Source organism: Euprymna scolopes, chromosome 15 (assembly GCF_053919585.1).
Source record: "Euprymna scolopes isolate OS-2025 chromosome 15, ASM5391958v1, whole genome shotgun sequence".
Classification (NCBI taxonomy): Eukaryota; Metazoa; Mollusca; class Cephalopoda; order Sepiida; family Sepiolidae; genus Euprymna; species Euprymna scolopes.
This window is the reverse complement of record NC_136496.1, coordinates 20,943,010-20,956,235: the sequence shown is the minus strand read 5'-3', so window position 1 is coordinate 20,956,235 and position 13,226 is coordinate 20,943,010. Positions and strand designations below refer to the sequence as shown.

General features: G+C 33.5%; 1 protein-coding gene across 2 annotated transcripts in view; it reads left to right on the top strand.

Annotated features, from left to right (window-relative positions):
• LOC145293744 (uncharacterized) overlaps window positions 1–13,226 on the top strand; it is a 276,588-nt gene that overhangs the window by 138,422 nt on the left and 124,940 nt on the right. For both annotated transcript variants that reach the window (XM_080140219.1, XM_080140221.1), the window contains exon 4: window positions 10,288–10,365. In XM_080140219.1, the coding sequence (XP_079996345.1) occupies window positions 10,288–10,365 (78 nt within the window). The remainder of the gene's footprint in view (window positions 1–10,287; window positions 10,366–13,226) is intronic.

The following is a 13,226-nucleotide window of genomic DNA, read 5'->3' as shown; positions in this document are numbered from 1 at the left end:
TTATTGAAAACTATCAGAGTTAGAACAAAAATATCGATTTGCATATAATTCTGGCACGGGGTGTATGATACTATATTTATCATAATACCAGTCAAAATAAGAATTCAATTTGCAATCCATCTGGACCATCCGGGCATAATATAAACCAGAAAGCATTACGTTTGGAACGCCCCGGTATTTTATCTGAAAGATAATATATGTGTTCATTGATCCTTCCCATCGATTTTACGTTGAACCTTGGTAAGTGTTGACACCTCTGTAAAAAAACAAAAAACTGCAAAAAGCAAACAAACAAACAAACAAAAAACAATAAAAATATCTCTAAACGGAACCCAAAATCAGGACAGTGTTAAGCGATGGGTGTGTCAGAGTTATTGACAATTTAGCATGCCGTATCCAAGTGTTTTTATCCTTAAACGACGAATAAAAGGAATGAAAGTATGTGAACAAGTCAGTTATCACCTGATGAATATTTGTAATGGATATTAGTTGAAATACAGGAAGGACTATAGATCTTATTAATGAATTCATGCGTGATATTTTAGGTTACGATTTGATGTTTTATATATATATATATATATATATATATATATATATATATATATATATATAGCATTCTCTTTCTCTCTATATATATATCCATTATATATATATCCATTATATATATATATATATATATATATATATATATATATATATATATATACACCGATGAAGACTGAAGGATTGGTCGAAAATTATGTATTTGTAAAAAAAGTTTTTTAATTTAAAAATTTTTTTTCATAATATTGTTTTTTTATTCCTGCACGTCACCAATTTAAAACGAATAAAGAAAAGTTATAAGCTTTTATACTTTTCGTATTCCTTTTTATACATTTCCATTCATATATATATATATATATATATATATATATATATATATATATATATATATATATATATATATATATATATCAGTAAGCTATGAAAATATATATGGCAATTAAGTTACATAAATTATTCCGCGTTTCATTCTCGTAAGAATTCGTCAGGCTCATTCGAAAAGTTGTGGCTACGCGCGTTTATATATACGCACATGCAGTCGAATTTTCTAGTTAACCAGTCAGCTTCCTAGTTGCTATCGAGTTCATCCTAATCAGCCAATGGGCAGGCACTTACAGAACAAAGGCACAGTTGACCTCCGATCCACCCCTTTAATAATCTATGTAGTTTAATTGCCATTTATATATTTTCATAACTTACTACCCAGATGTATCTATGTATTGAGCACCGTTGAAGTAAATACGGAAAATGTACGCATAAAATCATATCTTCGTACATTAATTTATGTGATTAAATGAAATAGTCATATATATATGTACACACACACACACACACACATACACATACACACACACACACATATATATATATATATATAACTATATATATGTATATATACTAGCAAAAGTACCCATCGTTGATCGGCTTCAAAAACAGCTTACAGAAAATGGACTTATGAAAGTATGACAGGTTATGAAAAGGAAGGGTTCGAATTTGGAGGCATCAAAACCAAAGCAAAATATGATTAAAGTAAAAATAAAATAGATAAACCCCATAATTTATTATACCATACCTGTTCACACTGAAACACTTATCACAATATTCTGTGGATCTATATTAAAAAACCTTGTTAAACTTTGTGACATATTTCCATTCTATAGAGGTCAGACGCGAACGAACACCCCATAATTTTATTATACCATATGTGTTCAAACTGAAACATAATTATGAAAGTATACTTACGCAGATAAATATGAAAAGTCTTTATTAAAGTTTGTGCCTATTTCCATTCTATGGAGGCCAGGCACGAACGCAGACCCCACAATTTTATCATACCATCTCTATTTAAGTTAAAACATACTTATCAAAGTATTATTATATACATCTATATCAAAAACACTTGTAAACGTTTTTTTTTTAATTTTTAAATTTTTCATTTCCATACTTTGTGGACCAGGCGCGTACGCAGACACCACAATTTGAATGAATCAGCATTATGCCAGATCAAACATACCCATTCCTGTGTCTCGATACATCTATCATTATATGTGATTAGTTTTCTATAATAGTCAACCATATAGGAGCCTATTCGTGACCAGACACACACACAGACGTTCAGCTTTATACTATATATATATATATATATATATATATATATATATATATATATATATATATATATGTGTATATATATATATGTGTGTGTGTGTGTGTGTGTGTGGTTATGTGTGAGTGACTACAATATTCCGACGTGATGGCGAGAAACAAAATAAATTATATGTTTATCAACGTTTTCATTTTTATTTCAATCATCTCGAGGATGCATTGAAATAGACAAAATGTTGATGAACATATAATTTGGTTGATTTCCTTTTTCACCATCTCATCCCTCCCGCCTGACTTTATGTCGCTGTCTGTCTGTCTCACTCTATCTCTATCTATATTTCTGTCTATCTATCTACCTATAATTAAGTCTATCTATCTATCTATCTATCTATCTATCTATCTATCTATCTATCTATCTCAACCATCATAGTTACCATCAGCATCATAGTTAGTAGTAGCTTCATCATGTATTGTTAGTATTATCTCTTCTCGTCTGACTGTATGTCTCTCTCTCTTTCCCTGTCTGTCTCTCTCCATCTCTATCTATATTTCTATCTATTTATCTGTCTGTCTATCTATCTATCTATCTATCTATCTATCTATCTCAATCATCATAGTTTTCATCAATATCATTATTAGTTGTAGCTTCATGATTTATTGTTAGTATAATCTCTATAAGCATGAGTAATAGTAGTCGTATCATTATTGTATAGACAGACAGGATGTCCATCAGTAAATTAGTTTCCTGTTCGAGATCAATCATTATGCTTAAGAGGATTAGAAGGGGTTCTCTCTAGGAATAGAATAATTAGAAAGATTTAATTACAAAGTTTTAATTAATATTTCCAATCGCTCGCTTCATTTTCTAAGTGCGCAGCTGCAAGCCTAATGTGAAAAATGAAGAAGCTTTTCAAAATTTAAACAATCTTTTCAGTTCGAGTAACTAATTCGTACGAACACTCATCAAACATTCACGGTGCTTGCCTAACACACGTTTATATATATATATATATATATATATATATATATATATATATATATATATATATATATATATATATCTCTTAGTGCGTTAGAAGAAAAGAGTGAGCTCAGTTCTATAAGAGGAGACTAATCGGGACAATATAAAGCTCAACAAGTATCATTGGAGCTTATATAGGAGAACAACAGGAATGGTAACTGAATTCACAAAAAATATATATATTGGTAAATATAGATTGGTTCATTTATTCAATAAGGGAATTCAAACAATTAGTTGGAGGACTCTTATGCCAAGGCATTTCGAAGCCTAATGCTTATCATCAGAAGAGTACAGAAGATGCTAGGTAATATAGTGGAGATGCGGCGTCTAGCGTGGCATTCATTAGTAACGAAATAGATCAGTTAAAATTATAGATGATGTTGGGGGAGAGTTTTATCGAATTCTTAATAAAGGAGGCGCGTATTATATAGAGTGTAATGTAGAAAGGTGTAGAGGTTCTTTATCATGGTCTTAAATTTATGTAGTATATGTTTTATGGCTTAAGAGGAGGTGTAGTGTGGATGGGCGGTAATTCTATTTTATCGGCGGGTAAGATGTCTATTATCTATGCAGGGGCATTTTATTGACAAATACAACCGAGACGAGAACAGGACTATAAAGTTGTGTATAATTTTGGGAGGGGTATTATGGTGATGATTTAAGGCGAAAAGCCGAATGGGTGTATTCTAAGCAGGGCTGAACAAAGGTGATTACATGGGGCGTCCTGTACCAGGGTTTTAATTTAGTGAGGCGAGGGAAGGTTCGGAAGTAAGTTAAAGGAGCGAGTTATGGGGTGGATCTGGGTAGGTAGTTGTAAGGCTATAACACTAAATTTCAGAATACCAATATAGATAATATGTAGCAATAATTCTAGGGTTTCTTTGCAATTAGATATACAGAGAGGGGGTTGGGGTATAAGGCAGATGCATAAGGATAGGATTGCAACGTTTATGGAGGTGGATAAAAGGACAAAGGAAATTTAGGATGTGGACGATTAGGCGGTGGGATGATAGGGGGCAAATATACCATTAATAATAATTCTTAATTTTTATATATGGACAGAAAGTACTGGTCAAGGATCCGTTCCTAGCAATAAATCCGACAAGCTTGGGACCACGAGCTAGCCCAGCACCTATCGGACTGAGGTATGTCGTCTGGGTATTACTAAGAGGTCCATCCTCCCAGATCTTGCCTCCCGGCTTTTGGGCATGGCAAATTTATTACTTGTTGCCTGAGGTGCCCTTACCGGGGAATGCGGATAGGAATGCCAAGACAATTTTTGCGAAGCCAGAGTGCCCCTTCTTTTTGGGCGCTGGCTAAGCATCCCTACTTTCTTACCTTGTGTCACATTATGCTGATGTGGGCAGGATGTAAATATCTACTTTTGCCTTAGTAATGTGTATTCCGCCTCATTCTTCTTGTCAGCTTGATGCGTCTGTTTGTGTCGTACTCCCCCCTCCCCAAAGCACCAAAACGTTTTAATGCATACATTATTATTAACTTGGATTATTATCATTATTATTATTTACTCACTAGGAGAACTCTTACAGGCCATCACCAGCGATCGCTCACTGACAATAACCGGCCGTGTTCCTTGGAGTCCGAGTGACAATAAGTCTCACAGATTTCCAGTGCTCTACATCTCTTTCGATAACCATCGCAATTTACTTTGCGCCATTTCAACAACTGCTTACAATCGAGTTATTGCAACAACGCCCATTGGTAGTTCCTAGGGTTTGGATAGCAAAAAACTTTCCGAAGTTCCCATTATTCTCGGTAATCATCTGCTCTAGCAACTCGGTCCCGCCATCCTTCTTGATCACTTACGATTACGCAGTGTAGCGACAGCCGGTGTCGTCACCAACATTTCATTTTTGGTGTATGTGTGATGGAGACGCAGGCTTCCCCCCCCCCATTGCTAAACTTTCGCGAAAAACACTCGCCTAACTGAAACCACTATCAATAATTTCTCCCACTCTTTATCTGTGCATAAACGTTAACGTAAATTCCATGAGCGAAGCTTTTTTCTTAGAACTGCACACCTGTGGAACACTCTTCCATTTGCCTTTCAATCCGACTGAAATATGGTTGTCTTCAAGTTTAACGTAAACAAATTCTTGACGAGCCGTTCCCCTTAAGCAATCGAATTTACCAAATTTCCACTATTAACGATTACTACGATATTGTATCATTGACTACAGTGCACTCATTAACCCTTACCCTATATTTGAGTGACCTCCGGGCCTTCATAAGCTGTGACTCCTTTGTAAAAAAAAAAAAAAAAGAAAAGAAAGTTAACTAATTCTAAGAATAATAATAATAATAATAATAATAATAATAATAATAATAATAATAAAAAATGAATTAATAAAAAAATAAATAAATAACTAAATTGAAACTAAATTTTTAAATAAATTTTCAATTTAGTTATTTATTTATATTTTTATTCGTTTATTTTTTATTATTTTTATATTTTTATTCTTTTATTTTTTATTATTTTTATATTTTTATTCTTTTATTTTTTATTATTTTTATATTTTTATTCTTTTATTTTTTATTATTTTTATTCTTTTATTCTTTTATTTTTATCTTTTTACTTTACTCTTCATCGTTTATCTCTTAATTTTATTTCATGTGTTATTTTTTTTATCTTAGCTTTATCCCTTAATTTTATTTACCTTTTCATTATTATTATTATTATTATTATTATTATTATTATTATTATTATTATTATTATTATTATTATTGTTGTTGTTGTTGTTGTTGTTGTTATTATTATTATTATTATTATTATTATTATTATTGTTGTTGTTGTTGTTGTTGTTGTTTTTATTATTATTATTATTATTATTATTATTGTTGTTGTTGTTGTTGTTGTTGTTATTATTATTATTATTATTATTATTGTTGTTGTTGTTGTTGTTGTTGTTGTTATTATTATTATTATTATTATTATTATTATTATTATTATTATTGTTGTTGTTGTTGTTGTTGTTGTTGTTATTATTATTATTATTATTATTATTACTATTACTATCATCATCATCATCATCATCATCATCATCATCATCATTATTATTATTATTATTATTATTATTATTATTATTATTATTGGATCACATGGAGCTTTCACACAAGTCAACAAACGATCTGATTGGAGACCTGTGGTGTTCTCTGGAAACTGAATGACAACAAGTCCCCCCAGACGTCCAGCTCTCTCCTCCTCCTTCGATAGCATTTGCAAATAAATTTGCATCATCGCAACAGCGGTTTATACTGGAATGTAGGTGGCACTAAGCTTCCCCCAAATCCCAGTTCTCTTCACACTTGTCCAGTGGAGGTCTGGCCAGTGCTCTCTCCTCGGTCTTTCCATCCTCCTTGACCCTTCTCGACTCTTTGGTATCACTTTTCTATTGGGGGAACGGTGGTGAAACAATGGAGGGGTGCATGATGGGGGTGTAGAACATGTAGTTCTGCAGCTTCGGTGTTCTTCATTCCCTGTAACGCGTCTTCGTTATATTGTCTTGTGTTATTCTCCGCATGCAAGGGTTTTCCTTAATATTTCAACCGTCTATCGTTATACGTTGTATTTTTGTAGTTATTCCTCTGATTCTAATTTATTATTATTATTATTATTATTATTATTATTATTATTATTATTATTATTATTATTATTATTTTCTTCTAATTGTTTGGTTCATTTATTCAATAAGGGAATACAATCAATATTTACCAATATATAGTTTTGTGAATTCATTTACCATTCCTATTGTTTTCATATATATATATATATATATATATATATATATATATATATATATATATATATATATATATATGTATGTATGTATGTATGTATTAGTATACATTAGAATCCTTATATATTTGAGTGGCCTCCGGGCCTTCATAAGCTGTGACTTCTTTGTAAAAAAAAGAAAAGAAAAGAAAGTTAACTGAATATTTTTCGGTTCAGTGCTCGGTTTCAGTTGTGACGTGTCGATTTGACTGTCATTTGGGCGGTCGGGTTTCGATCCTGGATTGAGGCAGGTGCCTATCTAGCCGGACTGATGAGCTGTGAAACAGAGAAACAGTACTGTATGTGGATGACTATAATGCTCCCTATCTTGGGTTGAGCATATTGGGAAGTGATATACAAACAGCCATTAGCGTATTAAGCGACGCTCTTTGTGTAAACAAATCCAGCGGAGGCATTTGGACGATATCAAAACATCGTTAATTCATTACCCACACAACAGCAGCCGTATAACGACATGATGAGAAGCCGCGACTGTCATTTGGGCGGTCGGGTTGAGGCAGTTGCCTGTCTAGCCGCACTGATGAGCTGTGAAGCAGCAAACCAGTACTGTATGTGGATGAAACCGAAAAAGCCCCCCCCCTCTTTGGGTTGAGCAGTTTGTAAATATATTTTCACTTGACGCGCATTTAAGCAATTAAGCTTATGGTTTGAGCACTGTAAGCGACGGGCGGGTGTGGATTTTATACACACTTGAAGAGAAACATTTACGGTACTGATTCGTTGTCCGATGGTTAGAACAGTTGTAGGTTCGATCCATGGCTGAAGAAAGGTCTATGTCTAGTCGCACTGATGAGTTGTGATACAACGAAACAGTACTGTATGTGGATGATAATTAAAGCCCCCTTTTAGGGTTGAGCACTTTGTAAATATATTTTTACCCGACGTGTATTTAAGCAATCACGCGAAGCTCACTATTAATTCGTTTGTAAATAAACTTAAGGTTTGATCATTTAAGCGACAGGAGAGCGTGGATTTAATACACACTCGAGGAGAACTATTTACGGTGCTGATTCGTGGTCGGATGGTTAGAACAGCCAAGTTTCAACTCGACGGTTGCAAGTTCGATCCACGGCTGGGGAAAGGTGTATGGCTAACCGCACTGATGAGTGTAATACAACGAAACAGTACTGTATATTGATGTCAAATATATGTATTTATATATGATTACTTCATTTAATCACATAAATTAATTCACGGAGATATAATTTTTTCAATATTCATTTCAACAATGCTCAATGCCTAAGTAGAACTTGGTAGTAAGTGATGAAAAGTTTTCATAACTTACTATATATATATATATATATATATATATATATATATATATATATATATATATATATATATATACATAATTTGGAATTTGGCATTAAAATTAGTTTCAAAAGGGAAGCAAACAAAATAGATATAACTGATTTTTAATTCAAAATTATTAATCGTTTTACTCAATATTAAAATAGCTCTAGGATATCTATACCTATTGAGCTTATTTTATATCTACAGTACAATGAGCATAATTTTCTTTTAATAGTATTGATACATTTACTACTACATTAAAATAAACTGTGCTTTTTAGACTCTAGGTTTAATTCCTTCATATATATATATATATATATATATATATATATATATATATATATATATATATATATACACGTGCTTTTACATTTTTTGATCGTCTAGTTTCTTGAATGTCCATATAACGTCTATTGATTGTCTCTAGTGTTCATGTGCATGGATATTTTATAACAGAGTATATAACAACTATGGACAATGGCAGTCTTTACCATAGGGACGGATAACTTTATCGATGGAGACGCCAACAAAAGACACATAGATTTTAAAAGATTATTTCGTGCTTCCAGCAATAAAAGATGTTTATCTTTCGAAAAGGGAAACGTCAAAACGTGAATTATACTTGGATATAATCATTTATTTCTATGCTGGTTCCCCTTTATCGGAGTTGGGCACCCTTCAGACAAGTCTAGCTTTTGATATTTTGCTCCTCTGACTTCTACAGGCGTCAAGTCCAAATATTTGAGCACAAGACCATCGTCTGTTCGCTAACGCTTTTTGTATCGAACTAATCTCTCTACATGTATAACTAACAATCTTTTCTTAACTCTCTGACCATGTGACCAATATCCAATCTACGTACCACAGAGAGGAAAATCACCCCAACTTTGTCACATAATTTTGTTTATATTAGTTATAAAAACTATCATTCCTTTTCACCAAGTTAACATTCCTGGTACATATTTTAACATAAATATTTTATATTTAAATACCTAATTCGCTTCAATAACATTCTTTCCGCTATTCAAATATTTCTTTTTGGCATCGAATTATTCATCTATCTGTCTGTTTAAATGCGTGTATGTATGTATGTATGTATGTATGTATGTATGTATGTATGTATGTATGTATGCCTAACATGTTGACAGGGACGACAGATTTTCACAAGATCGGTATCATTTTAAACCTCGACGTCTCGAACGACAAATATCGAATAATTGGCCAAAAACATTAATGCTTTCACCCTAAACTCGGCAGTTTCCTACAAGGAGAGGTCGATTCTTTGCGAGGCATTTTTGCAAGTCATCGTATCGGTTGAACTGAATTTGCCTAATTTTAACGTTTTCAACTTCCGGTCGCGTCATGGACTAACGGTAAGACGTCAGATTTTCTTTCACTTTCTTTTCCGCCTGCACATCGCAGGTTCGAGCCTGCCTGCACACTACCACTTTTTTTCTCAACACACACATCACGACACCCGGGCAACGCCGGGCACCCAGGCTAGTGCTAATTAAACACTGATTAGGCTACTCGGCATTTTCCGGAGAACCAATAGCGTTATCAATTCTCTTGCTCTTATGTGAGAGTATTATTTCTATTAGTTTTGTTTTATTTAGTTTCAGTAATAGTATTAGTAGTAGCAGTAGCACCCGATTACATACATAAACTTATATATCCATATTGTATTAGGGTAAAAATTACCAAAAGAACCATAGCAGAAACTTGCCATGAAGCATATGGACAAGAGAAGTTATTGTGTTTTGAAAGAAACTGCTTAACTTTAAGGCTTGTATATAACCATTTTTTCAGTTGTTTTTACTTGTGAAATAATCCATTTCGGCTTCAAGTTAATGTCGGTTATCAGGAGAGAAAACGGGCCGTTTCAGGGGCTTCCTCTTCTTAGTTTATTCTCTCTTAGACTTTTATATAATCGTGTTTATCGTTTTTTTTATAATTATAAAACTTATATTATTTCATATTATTATATAATGCTATTCTTTACTTTCAGATATTTTAAAAGGCGACATAAAATCAATATTGGATCTTCTCTGGCTTTTAATCTTAAACTACAACATCCACGATGCCGGTAAGTAACTATGATATATCGGCGCGAATGTCAACCGAAAACAAACGCACATTTTTCATTTTAAAACTTCGGTCTTGGTCGATAACGAAAACAAACAAACAAAAAAATGAAATAATTCATTTCAGAATATCGAACCATTTAAATTCATATAAGTTTTTATGCACTATCTTTATTTCTAGCAATGCAGTGTATAAATCGTGAAGTTCGCTCAGACCCAGCAGCGTTGTACTAGACTTTTGCGAATATCGAAATGAGGATATGTGAAAATATGTGACGTGATCGACCTGAGGGAGCGGTTTGCCTCTCATTGGGGACCGCATACCTATGCTAAGATTACTTTAATAGATCCCGGGTAACGGAAGGTATACCAAAGATTAAAAATAGAGAATATAAATATATATTTTATTTTATTTGTCAATATAGATATATTTGCTTATTGTTTGGAAGTCAGAGATATATATTTTGATATTCAAAATTGACGACAGGAAATTTTCTGGCACCGACGAACTCAGTGCCAGGTGTTCTGACTGACAGCCGATGACCCATGGGGGTCATGGGAGTTTAATGTTGATTTGAATCTCAGTTTGCAACCTAGCGACAAGGCTGGATTGCACACCCGCAGTCTGGGTTTTTCCATAAGTGCATGGCGTGATTTGATTGGCTGAGGAAACTTTCCACCCCGAACACTAACATTCCTATTAAGTCTAGTGCCGCGCGAAATTAGTCAATTTCCAGCCAGAGTTTGTGCACGAAACACAAAGTAACAATACCGCTCCCTGAGACGTGACCCCCTCCTCCGACCCGTCTGCGTGCTGTCTCCAAAGAGAAGAGAGATTTTAGACTTTTAAAAACTTAGTAAGAACTGGACCATATATTTGTAAAAAAATCTGTAATATATTTTGTGAAGTAGAATAGAATTCAAGCGTCTGTTATCCTTCTTGCCTGCGTTTTGTTATTCGTTTTCAGCATACCAGATTCAATGTGGCAGCCTCTAGAAGTACGATACGACACGAGCCAATTTTTCGAAGATCGTAACTTCATAAGAGAGGCTGCTACAAATAAAGTAAAACGGTTTTTTTCGTAATAGAGTAGAGCAGTGGAAAATACTATTGGAGGTGAACAGTTCAGAGTTAAGTTGACGTGCCACGATATTGTTTCATGGACAGGAACTCCCACAAAACTCGTAGCTTGACGTATCGACGTAAATATATATGAATTTAAGATTTCATAAAGTGTTCATACTTACTAGTAAGGGGAGCAAACTTCACAGTATTTTTTTAGAAGCTTTCCAAACTTTCCTGAGAGAGTGTTCTGCCCTTGAATGTAGCAATGTAGCTATCAATATTCTCATAATAATACAAATTTATATGTGCATAGGCCTCTATATGACTTCGCTAAATTAACCGAAAGACCCACCATATATATATATATATATATATATATATATATATATATATATATATATATATATATATATAATGGGTTAAGAAATTCCAACGAAAGAAAGATGTATATTTAAATAAGGGGGTAGTCACCAATGTGTATTTTTAAATACCAATACCAACCCTACTTAACCTCGAAACCTACAACACTAGGAAACACGTAGAACCATAGTAAAATATCTGTTCCAACACCTCGCTCCCCCTCAGTCAGTGGAGGAGAAATCCCTCATGACTGAGACAACTATCATCCCTTCTATCACCCCCTCCCATACCTATACCCCTTCAATTGGCCCCTCCCCTCTGGGGAACAAGATCTTCCCCACACTAGGAACCGATCCTGGGTCTGGCCATACCCACCTGGGGAGACAAATAAATAGAAACATTAAAAATCCCTATACATATTTTTAAATACACCCCGCTATCTAAACAAATATAATATAAGGAATACCTGAAAAGACTAAAACGAAAAATCACAATACTAAAATCCAAGAATCAAAAAAATAAATATCAAAATAGAATGAAAGCACCCCTACCCTTATTTCAGAAGTGCTGGTTCTCCCCCCTCCTCACACATACACATTAGTAACGAACTTGGATCACAGTCACCTTCCTAGGGAAGCAAATAACCTCATAATACTATAAAACAGTACACATTCTCAAACCAATAAAAGAAAACACACACACACATACCCTACCCTACCCTAATGGAAAAGAAAAAAAGAAAAAAACACAAATAGAAAGAGGGAGTGAGAGAGAGAAAAACAACACAAGAGCGACCACAGCCGAGGTCGGCGGCCTGCCACAGCCCAATAAAAGAGTAATAAAAATTGAACTCCTATGAATAGTAGACACACACGTTTCCACCCCGTGGAAACACTTCAAATGAACTACGAAAATGCCATTTTTACATCTCCAATACATTTGAAAATAATTTCTGACGAGGACGCTTCACAGAACGTCTGAAACGCGTAAAAACGATTTCAATGATTTAAAAACATTATTACAATGATCTAAACATAATTTTCAATGAAAAACCAAGACACGGAATAATAAAATAATGTTAAAAAATACACATTGTTGGTGACTACCCCCTTATATATATATATATATATATATATATATGTATATATATATATATATATATATATATATATATACAATAAAAATCTTGATATTGAAAATATTCAGATTTTCAAAAACGTTTGTGCATCTGTAAGGAAGGTATACAAAATGTTAAATATTCGACAAGGAGTACAAGTCAAACAAGAAAAAACATATTCTATGGAGTTTCGAAGACAGCCAATCTTCTCATCAGAGGGAAGAGGTTTGCAAAATATACAACGATGAATTTAATGCATCACGGGAAACATGCAATATGAAATGTTTCCGTTTCAACCAGCAAAGAAGTTGAACTTAAAC